Source organism: Brassica oleracea, chromosome C4 (assembly GCF_000695525.1).
Source record: "Brassica oleracea var. oleracea cultivar TO1000 chromosome C4, BOL, whole genome shotgun sequence".
Taxonomy (NCBI): Eukaryota; Viridiplantae; Streptophyta; class Magnoliopsida; order Brassicales; family Brassicaceae; genus Brassica; species Brassica oleracea.
In genome coordinates, this window is record NC_027751.1 from 41,610,320 (window position 1) to 41,621,546 (window position 11,227).

The 11,227-nt window shown below is 41.7% G+C and overlaps 3 protein-coding genes across 3 annotated transcripts; 1 reads left to right on the plus strand and 2 right to left on the minus strand.

Moving 5' to 3' along the window:
• Positions 1–489: 489 nt before the first annotated feature.
• Positions 490–4,277, plus strand: LOC106342071 (extra-large guanine nucleotide-binding protein 1). The gene is made up of 7 exons (XM_013780889.1): positions 490–1,693; positions 2,101–2,343; positions 2,440–2,628; positions 2,702–2,879; positions 2,967–3,205; positions 3,279–3,442; positions 3,534–4,277. Exons 1-7 carry the CDS (start codon positions 692–694, stop codon positions 4,099–4,101), a joined length of 2,583 nt encoding a protein of 860 aa, XP_013636343.1. The 5' UTR covers positions 490–691; the 3' UTR covers positions 4,102–4,277.
• Positions 4,155–6,444, minus strand: LOC106342072 (protein root UVB sensitive 4). The gene is made up of 9 exons (XM_013780890.1): positions 5,877–6,444; positions 5,512–5,805; positions 5,377–5,439; positions 5,226–5,302; positions 5,057–5,162; positions 4,879–4,981; positions 4,648–4,802; positions 4,510–4,575; positions 4,155–4,431 (listed from the first exon to the last, which is right to left on the minus strand). The coding sequence occupies exons 1-9, from the start codon at positions 6,318–6,320 to the stop codon at positions 4,201–4,203; spliced, it is 1,539 nt and encodes a 512-aa protein (XP_013636344.1). The 5' UTR covers positions 6,321–6,444; the 3' UTR covers positions 4,155–4,200.
• Positions 6,445–6,950: 506 nt separating this feature from the next.
• Positions 6,951–10,154, minus strand: LOC106342508. The gene has a single exon (XM_013781462.1). The coding sequence runs from the start codon at positions 9,761–9,763 to the stop codon at positions 7,223–7,225; it is 2,541 nt and encodes an 846-aa protein (XP_013636916.1). The 5' UTR covers positions 9,764–10,154; the 3' UTR covers positions 6,951–7,222.
• Positions 10,155–11,227: the final 1,073 nt, after the last annotated feature.

The following is an 11,227-nucleotide window of genomic DNA, read 5'->3' on the forward strand; positions in this document are numbered from 1 at the left end:
CTATTCCTCCTTGCCATGATTGTATTCTTCACATCTTTGTATATCCCTCGCGCAATCACCTTTGAAGGAATAGTGCAGTTGCTGTGATATACATCGTTTCTTTCTTCCTTTGACCTAATGTTATTGATCTCATGGTTCTCATTATGGGCCTAATGGGCTTACATAAAGTTTTTTTTAAGAACCGTAAATTTCGGACCAAATCAGAGATAAATTTTTGAAAAAAGAGCAAAGAAAAAATATCAGAGCTTTTACTACAGTACTGAACACTGTTCATGGATCCCACGTGAAGAGACAGCTCAAATTCCAATCTCTCGTTAGGACGTCGAATAAAGACAATTTCGGTTTTGTCCCTAATCCCATCTAACTGGGTCCCACGTTTTCCCCATTTTTATTTTCCAAAAAAAAATTCCAAAAGCAAAAGCAACAAAAAATTAAAAATAAAATAAAATTAAAATTAAATCGGACAAGATTCGAGCGAGCAAGCAAGCAAAGCAAGTGGGTTGGGTTCTTCATCTTTTTCTCACAATCACTTTCTTTCACATTCTCCTTTTCCTCTTCTCTTCTCTTCCCACTTGTTCTTCTCTCTCTCTCTCTCTAACAAGAACCCTAATTCATCAATGTAACTTTGATTCTTACTTTACTCTTGCCTCTCTCTACCTCTCTTTGTTCTTGTGTTACTGTATCAGTGAAGATGCCATTGAAGAAACCAGATTCGATCCACGAAGACGATGACTGTCTATTCGCCGTCGAATACGACGGTCCACCGTTACCTTACGACATCCCACGCGCCGTCCCCATCAACATGGACAGAATCCCCGTCGCCGCCGTCGTCTCCCCCGTCTGCATCTCCGCCGCCATGTCCTTCCCCGTGATTCAGCCGATTCTCTCCATCGACAGCACCAAGAAGCAGCTCTCCAGAGAGAAGATGGTCTCTCCGACGTCAGTGATCGAACACGTCTCCGACTCCACCGCCGTCTCCCCCACCGAGGAAGTGTCCGGCGAGTTGGAGGAGGAGACGACGGCGAGGGGTTTAGCCTTCTGCGATAGCTTTGAGGTTAGTGAGGAGAAAGAGAGCTTAGATAACGAGTCTGTTCTGAGTATGGACTATCCCTCCTCTAGGGTTACTGGTGACTGCGTTAGCGAAACTGGTGGGAAGAAGCAGCCGGTTGTTACTTTCTTAGGTATTGCCTCTGATGATGATGATGATGACGAAGAGGAGGATTGTAACCAGAAGAGGACACGTGTTGTCCCCGTTAAGAAACAGCCTCAGACAAAGGGTAAAAAGGGTTCTTGCTACAGGTGTTTCAAAGGGAACAGGTTTACGGAGAAGGAAGTGTGTCTTGTCTGCGACGCTAAGTACTGTAGCAGCTGTGTGCTTAGAGCTATGGGTTCGATGCCTGAAGGGAGGAAGTGTGTTAGTTGTATTGGGTGTCCTATTGATGAATCGAAGCGTGGGAGTTTAGGGAAGTGTTCTAGGATGCTTAAGAGGCTGCTTAATGATTTGGAGGTTAAGCAGATTATGAAGACTGAGAGGTTCTGTGAAGCTAATCAGTTGCCGGCTGAGTATGTGTATGTGAATGGGCAGCCTCTGTACCCTGAAGAGCTGGTTGCGCTTCAAACTTGCGCTAATCCTCCGAAGAAGCTTAAACCTGGGGACTATTGGTATGATAAAGTGTCTGGACTTTGGGGAAAGGTGAGTGTAACATACTCTTCTTTTAGTTTCTGGTAGCCCTGGCACTCTGTTCCAGTTCCAGTTCGGTTCTGGTTTCGAGTAACAGAGTTAGGAACCGGCTATGATAATTTCGAATCCCATTCGGTTCTGGTTTTTTCAGTTAATTTATGTTAAAAAGTAAAAAAAAAAAAGGGTTTTTTTCGGATTAAATATCAGATTTTTCAGGGTTTATGGTAAAAGAAAGTCGGATAATTGGATAAAAGTATTATGTTAATTCGGTTTTTTGGGTATTTCGGTTTATAAATAGTATTTTTAAATTGTTTGATTATTTTAGAACTAAATATAGTAACATACTGCTCTTTTAGTTTCTGCCTTTCTGGTGTGTTTCAAGAACGTTTTTATATGTATTATGTTGATGTGTTCCGCAGGAAGGAGAGAAGCCTTATCAGATCATTAGTCCCCATCTGAACGTTGGAGGTCCTATTAGTGCAGAAGCTAGCAACGGAAACACTCAAGTTTTCATAAACGGAAGGGAGATTACTAAAGTGGAGCTAAGAATGCTGCAGCTGGCAGGAGTTCAATGTGCAGGTAACCCTCATTTTTGGGTGAACGAGGATGGATCATACCAAGAAGAAGGACAGAAGAATACAAAGGGATACATATGGGGAAAGGTTTGTTGTTCTGTCTGAAATTTATATTTTCCATATTTTAAATGCATTTTTCATTCTTTTGATAGAAGATTCCAAACTTGTTAACTGCTTTTTCAGGCTGGGACCAAGTTACTCTGTGCTGTATTGTCACTTCCTGTTCCATCAAAATCTATTTCTAATGCTTCTGGAGACCAGCTCCACAGTGCTAACAGCAGAAGCATTTTGGACCATCTTGAGCACAGGACTTTGCAGAAGATTCTTCTGGTTGGAAACAGCGGTTCTGGAACTAGCACAATATTCAAACAGGTAATGAGCTTCTTCTTATTAACCGTAAGGTCCAAAGTTTTATAACGGAAACTCAATTGCTTTTCTCCTTCAGGCGAAGATCCTTTATAAGGACGTACCGTTCTTGGAGGATGAGCGTGAAAATATAAAGGTGATTATCCAGACCAATGTGTATGGTTATCTCGGTATGCTTCTTGAGGGACGTGAGCGGTTTGAAGAAGAGGCTCTTGGCGTCATGAACACGAAGCAGTCTCTCATTGAAGACGAAGAAGGTGCATATACTGTTTATGGACAAGATCTATATCATGTATTTATATATGACATCTTTGTTTGATATCGGTTTACTCACTTACTAACAGGAGATGCTAAAAGCAACATCAAGACGTTGTACTCCATTGGCCCAAGGCTTAAAGCATTTTCCGATTGGCTGTTAAAGACCATGGCTGCTGGAAACCTCGGTGTCATTTTCCCTGCAGCGTCTCGTGAGTATGCCCCACTGGTTGAGGAGCTATGGAGAGATGCAGCGATCCAAGCTACATACAAGCGAAGAAGTGAGCTTGGACTCCTTCCCAGTGTCGCTAGTTACTTCTTGGAACGGGTATGTATATAAGCTTTTACACTATAGCTTTTGAGTTCCATTGGATTGTCTTCTAAGCTTTCTCGTTCTTCAGGCTATTGATGTATTGACACCAGACTACGAGCCATCAGATTTGGATATACTATATGCAGAGGGAGTTACTTCCTCCAGTGGTTTAGCTTGTCTTGATTTCTCGTTTCCACAGACTGCAGCTGAAGAGAATCTTGATCCTTCCGACCACCTTGATTCTTTGCTCAGGTTAGTCTAGTGACTCTAGTCTCTGTGTTTGTTTACAACATTCACTCGGTTGCATAATATGTGAAAGACATTTTTATGTTAACTCTCTCAGGTACCAGTTGATAAGAGTACCTTCAAGAGGCCTCGGTGAAAACTGCAAATGGATAGATATGTTTGAAGACGTTGGGATGGTCGTGTTCGTTGTCTCCATGAGCGACTACGACCAGGTCTCAGAAGACGGAACAAACAAGATGCTACTCGCCAAGAAACTCTTCGAAAGCATCATCACTCACCCCATCTTTGAGCAGATGGACTTCCTCTTGATACTCAACAAGTACGATCTTCTCGAAGAGAAAGTGGAACGTGTTCCTTTGACGCGCTGCGAGTGGTTCCAAGACTTTAACCCTGTGGTCAGTCGCCACCGCTCCAACAACAACAACGGTAACCCCACTTTGGGTCAGCTTGCCTTCCATTACATGGCGGTTAAGTTCAAGCGGTTCTACTCTTCCTTGACTGGCAAAAAGCTCTTTGTGTCTTCCAGCAAGAGCTTGGACCCGAACAGCGTTGATGCGTCTCTCAAGTTAGCTATGGAGATTCTGAAATGGAGCGAGGAGAGAGCGAACATTTGCATGAGTGAGTACTCTATGTACAGCACCGAGCCAAGTTCCTTCTCGAATTGATGTTTGTCACATTATAAATAAGCAAAAGTCTCTTAGTGTAGATGTGTATAGATTTTAACAAGCATAAAATTTACAGACAAATCTCTTTGTAAAACAGTTTTACAATGCGAGTGATTGGTGTTGGTCGAAAATGTATCGAACCTGCTCTTCAGCACTCAGCAAGACGTTCTTCACAATCCAACCTTGTTCTTGCATTTGTTTATACAGTTCGGTAAAGTCATCTCGTGCAGCTAACTTGCTCTCTCCTGCGAGTAAAGACCAATCTTGTAGCGTCAGGTTGTCCGTTCTCTTGAATCTATTGGTAACAAAGGCTTTACGTATGTAACATGTCTGAAACAAATCACAACCAGAATGTTTAATGAGTTGACACTATTATGAACTCTGATGATATTAAGTTGAATCCTTTACCTGTAACAAACTGGTGATAACCTCTAAACTGTTGGCTCCTTCACGCAGACAGATAACGATCCTCGGCTAGATATTTTACCAAGTAGTTAAGATCAAACCAGAGAATCATGAGGGATATAAGATATATAAAAAACTCACTCTTGGTGTTCTTCTGAAACCATGAGAGGAAAGCTCCAAAGTTATGAAGTAACCATCATCATTGCGGAGTGATTGCATCACCATCATTGATAGCTTAGGAATCTGGGCCTTTGGATCTAAGCATCCTATTCTGATGGGCCAAACCCTTTTGCTAGCTACAAACAACATATGAACAATTCAGCTTCACTAACCCTCCATATTCTAAGAGGGTACTGTTTTTTTTTCTTTCACCTCTGCTCCCTAAAAGATCAACTCCTTCCTCTTTGCTCACTTCAGCAGGGGAAGGCACTTGACGAGATTGAATCCATCTTTCCAAAATTATTTCAAGCCTATTCTGATAAAGAAAAAAGGAAAAATAAAGCTTGTAACATAAGAGTGGTCTCATCACCAAGATAACAAAAGGCTATACCTTGGTTAACGTTTGCAGATTGATATGCTTGAGCCCTTGATAGATGCCAAGGAGATCAATTGTGGAGAAAATCGGATACAGAACAAAAGGTAGACTTGCCTGCAGTCTAGCACATGCATCAAGTCAGGAGATTCATCTCACAAACAAAACTGTACTAGACTCATCTAACCTTTGGTTTTTTTGGAATAGCATGTTTAGAAGAACCGCAAGTAGGAGGCCAAGGTTATCAAAACACACAGTTTGAATCTGAAAAATTCACTAACAAAGTCAGATGTGAAACAAACGATAAAGAACATGAGTAGATTTCTGAAAAAGAAGACCTGTGCCTTTGCAGAGACTTCACCGAGGTTATCCGCTACAGCAAAGCTTCTATGCACAGCTGACTGCACACGTGGGAAGCATTGTGAACACCAAAACTCAAAGAGGGAAAGTGAAAACGTTAGGGAAAGCCTTACACCGGTTGCTAAGTAGCAGGAGAGGCTAATTTGTTTAGCAATGTTGGCGATGGAAGCTAGGAGAAGGAAGTAGCGTGGGAAAAGTGGAGTCATTAACTCAACTCCAATGCTCAGACTGAAGAGTAGAGACGTCGAGAACCAAACTCTCTTGAGATTAGTGTCAAAAGCAGAGGCAAGACTTGCGGTGTAGATACATCTACATAACCGTCCAAGCCCATCTTTGAGAATCCAATTAAAAGCAGCAGATGAAGCAAGTGACCGAGACTGTCCAATCCCTATGGCTCTAAACATAGCCTATAACAACAACGAAAGATCAATCAACTCATGTCTGTTTGGTTCCAATTTGAAAGTCATGAGATGTTTACCTGAGTGGCAAGAACCTGAAGGGCAGAGCTGAAAACTCGGTGCAAGAACTTCCATTTGACATAACTTATATAACTATCACTGACTTGTTTCGGTATAAAGAAGTCTTTTGCAGCGGAAGATGAAAGTTTAATCAGTTTCAAGAACCTGACGTGTGAAAACGACGTCGTATCATCATCAAGGCAAACGAGCTGAAAGGAGTCTCCTTTGAGGAAGTACCTAGAAACTCTGCCGGAGGTTTTGATTACAATCGGGAGCCGACGAGCTACGTTACTGGGCGCGACCTCTTTGGAAACTTCTTCTTGCTGGACATCGATGGAGGTTCTCAGAGACTTGTTGGGTGAGGATTTTCTGGGGAAAGTGAAGATTGGGTATCGGGTTGGCGTTGATTTAGATGGGTTGAGGAAAAGACGAGAGCTTGGATTCGATTTCAGTGATGAATGCATTGATTGATGACCTGAGGTATTAAACGGTTTCAAAGGTCCATGGGGTTTAGTTAGGGTTTAACACCAGGGCACTTGATGACGACAATTAGGCGCGTGAGGTTAACTCGTTGGTTCTGTCACTAGACTCTAGACTCTCTGCCTGCGGTTTTGAACCCACCAAATAGATATTTTTGGTTTTTTATTCGATTTTGGGTTCTGAACCAATTGGCGCATTTCTAAATTAATTTGATTACGGTTTGGTTTGACGATGGAGTAATTTAAAAAACAAAATTAAAAGTAAAACTATGTGTATCGATATTACAAATCAAATTAACCTAAAATAAGAAAAATTATTGAAATTATCCAAATTATCCAAATTTGACTAGAAAAGCAAAAAAGTTCAGACTTTAGTAATTTGTAAGGTTTCTGCTTTGGTCACTGCAAATCAGATTTAAGTTTAAACAAAGAGTCGCAAGTTAAATTTAGATTGTTCATATTTTGCTACAACCAAAAGCTTCACAAGATAAGTAGAGAAAGTACAAAACGGCTTTTTTGTGTAGAGAGAGAGAGAGAGAGAGAGATTCAGGGTCTTGACCACAATTCATCTTCTGAGAAATTTAGATTTCCGGATATGTAAACGAGACTTGGATGAGAGGATGTGTCAGAGCTAATACTTTAAATCTAAACGTGAAAATCTTTTGGCCAAACACTGTTCTGCTTTCCAGATTACAAGAATTGTTCCCTCCCTATCTCACAAACTGATAAACACATCAAAACGCATTAAAAAAAACACTATATAGCAGCAAATCTCAACTCACATCTCTCACTTCCATTTTCCAGAAGCACACCCCCCATCTCTAGGATGCAGCAGCCTCTTCCGAGTCATATCCAAAAAGTTTTCTGCCCTCCGTTTTCCCCCCCCATCACGTCTCTGACTCTTCAGCTTCTTCATCTTCAACTACAGTCGGAAGCGTACCTTCTCTGCTGAAACCAGGGTTTAAGAACTTTGCCACAAAACCCCATAACTTATAAACATCTTCAAAGTTCGTCAAAAAGCTCAGAGATGCTGTCACAACCTCAAATCTCACATACCCTCCTCCTCCTCCTCGCTTACCACCAGCTTCTCTCTGCAGATGCAAAGAGCTATCCCCCCCACGATGATGATTTCTCGGGACATCCATCATCCGTATGTGACTCAAGATCCCAATACCAAGACACACACCTTCTCTTTCAGCTAGTTTTAAAACAACCTCTGGACTCACAAACCCTTTGCTCTTGTCTTTCACGTTGAAAGCAACCGCTGCTCCTCTCTCGTACTTAATCTTGGGCCCATATATCTGCACAAGGTTGCCTGTTTCAGGCATCTTGAGTTGCAGCAAAGAGATCACAAGCCAGTTTATAAGGAACCTGAGTCTAGTTGTGGTTTTACTAAGACCTAACATATTCACATGATCGATATGGCTGCAAACAATCTCTGGCTCCCTTCTCTCCCAATCATCCTCGTTCTGGTTCTCACCATCGCTTTCTTCGTTATACACACTTGCTAGAGAAGCTTCCCCTTGGTCCAGACTATGACTCACACGGTCTATGTTAAACGAAACTCTTGTTCCTCTGCTTGGCTGTTCATCTTCAAGCCTCCCTCTTCTTCCCAGTAACCTAAACTCTCCTTCAGTCTCTCTTCTAATTGCATTCTCTTTCATATCAGAGCAAATCTTGGAGCTTGACCCATTTGTTCCAAACCCACATTGCTCTTCTTCCTGTATCTCTTGTGTCAGGAGACTACTGGAGTTCCTCAGGTTCCGTGACGGAGTTGTAACCGACATAACTGCAGCATCAAACGAGAGGACGTCTTTACCATCATACATAGGACTCTTTGCCACCGGTCTAGGCGACTGCCGTTTGCTTGTAAACCAGAACGGCGGCAACGGAGAGGCGATTTTATGATGGTTCAAAGGGTCAGAGCCAAGCGGACTATGCCCCAAATCGATCCAAAACGAGTTGTCTGACGACTCATCTTCACTAAAAGCTGGACTCTTCATCAACCCTCCAACCGAAACGCTCTCGTTCTCTTCAAATATGGTGCTGCTAGTCCCATCTCCATCATCTAAAAGCTCTGTCTCAAACACATCTCTCACTTGCGCTGAAGTGTACGCGCCGGAGAAAGCCGGCATCTGAGCTCCTTTACGAGAAGCTTCCATAGTTGCAGAAGCAGGTTTGTAACCATCTTCGAGACCAACTAAACCGTCCAAACCATCTATTGAATCACTGAGATATAAAGGATACTGAGGTGTGATCTTCACTATGCCTGATCCTGTTTTACCAGACTGGCTCTGGAGATTACCCATCACTGACTTCTTAATCAACAGACAGCCAAACCCTGTAGGATCATGACCAAACACTTTGTAGAAGGAAGTGATGATAAACTCTGGTCGAAACAAGGATAGCCCGAGGGAATCCATATCTTTGGGACCTAAAGAGCCAGCGTCAAGCAGCACATGCCAGTTGTTCTGCTGAGCAAGAGCCATCCACTGGTAAGAGTACTTAGAGCCGGTAACTCTAGACTGCGCAGGGAACACAAACAATCCAACCGCAGAGTCCTTCTTCTTCCTCTTCTTATGTGACAAACGCTTCTTCAGATCAGTCGAACAGAGCTTCAACGTCGGCCATTTAAACCACGCGTTGTAAGCTTTAGCGCCCTTCTCCCTCGCGGTCTGAGCCATCCAGTTCACAGACTGGCTCTCGTGATCAAACATCGTCAGAAGCCTCTTGTTGGTGTGGAAAGGGTAAGACTCAGCGAGCAGCCTAAACGCTGAGCCTCTACTAACGGTGAAGACAAGACCGTACTCACTCTCGGGGATGTTGAGGTAATCCATTATCCTAGTCTTGAGATCATGCTCAACAGTTCCACTCTCGGCTCCACCGTAGAGCGCGTGGTTACTCAAATTAGCAGTGATCTCAGAGAGACTAAACGTGCAAGAGTCCCAGTAATGAAGCGTCTGGAGATAAGAGAACAGACCGAACCCGCAGTAATCAAGACATACCTTGGAATTGGAATCCGACAAGTGAGAATACTCGTCAGATCTCAACTGATCGACTTTCTCAGACGTCTCGTACTTGGGGTACATTGTGAGGAACTTGCTGAACGCTTCGAGGAGCTGAGGGATGTCGTCTTCTGATTGGAAGTCACGCTCAGCGGCTAAGGCCGTCGCGCGGAGGAACTCGCGCTGCGCGTGGAGCCTCGCTAGGGATCTAGACCGGCCCAAGCTCTCGTCTTCTTGGTCGATGTCTTGAGATTTGTGGAGGGACCCGTTCTCGGACGCGTCTTCGAGAGCTTCTCTGAGCTTGTCTTCGTAGAGCTTTCGAAGCATGGAGGAGGAGGAGGAGTCATGTCTCCTCCTGCTCTTGCTCTTGTCTAGGATGAGAGCAGCGCAGTGGTGGATTTGCTTCCACAGAGGGAAATGCATAATCTTTTCTGGAGATTTAGCAACAAAAGGAGGGAAGACCCATAAGAAAAAGCAAAAAAACCTAAGAATTGAACAGATCAAGAAGGTGGACCCTCTAAAGACGGAGACTTTCAGTGAACCCAGAAGATAAAGATTTAAGATTTTGGGGGGGGTTTAATCAAACAAATTTCACGGAGAAATTAACAGAAAATTCAAAAGGAGATGGAATCCAAGAAACCCTAGGAACAAAACAGAAGAGAAGAGAACGAAGAAGAAGATCTTTTTTTGTTTTTGTTTGTTTGTTTGGAAGATTAGATAATAAATGCAAAGCTGAGTCCTTTCACCACCAATCTCTCGTTTCATTTACTACTCTCTCTCTCTTTCTACTCAGTGGGCTTCTCTCTCTCTCTCTCTCTCTAGCCTTTCTTTTTTACAGGTCCGGTCAAAAAGGCATTGACTTTTATTTTGCACAAAAGCAGAGAGAGAATAGTGGTGGCTCCTCCTCCTCCTGCGTTTAGGGTTTTCAGCTAATTTATTTCAATTTCTGTAATCATCATTTGCTCTTTTTAATTAAAGATAGAGATATCCTAAGCTCATTTTAATGCATTTATGACAGATTATAATGTTATATACAGTATACAACTATTTATTATTACTAAATTGTTTAATGAAGCAAAAGTAAATAAAACATGATTTGTATTTTTCTGTTATTAAAAACATATTTTTGTCGTATATTGTGCCCTGAATAACGTATGAATTAGTCAACTCTGGCAGTAACGAAAAAATGTGATTCGCTTCAATATAAAGAAATAAAAACTACTGTCCACATTTTAGGATTATTCGATCTGTTGGTACATTTGAAAATCTCTAGCGATCTCAAAAAACAAGGGAAATCTGTTTTTTTAGAGCAAAAAAATGGTAATTATGTCCCTTTAGACTAATTTATATTACTTTATGTTCTATTAGACTAATTTTTTTCAAAATGGCAGTAATGCCTTTAAAATTGTAATTTTTTTAAAAAGATATATATTGAGTTCGACGAGGGGGATCGATCGATCCCACTTTACAAGTTATAGTGGATCGATCGATCCCGATCATTATTCAGAACAAAAAAAAATGTGAAATATATATTGATCGACCTGGTCCATTTCACTCGATCGGCGAAGGTCGATTTACACAGATCGACCGATCTGTAAGAATAGATCGATCTATCTCGTGCCGAGGAAAGAATCCCAAATCGTTTTTTTTTTTTTAAATCGATTTTTTTAAAAAATATAAAAGTGAATATTCTCAAATATTTTGTTTCCATATTTTTAGGAACTGATTTCTTATCCGTAGAATACAACTAATATGTAGAAATCAGTTTCTACAGTTTTTTAGAATTATAGTAATGTTTAGAATTTGATTTCTACATGTTTTAGATTTATAGTAAATCTGTAGAAGTCGGTTTCTACATGTTTTAGAATTAGATTAATGTGTAGATTT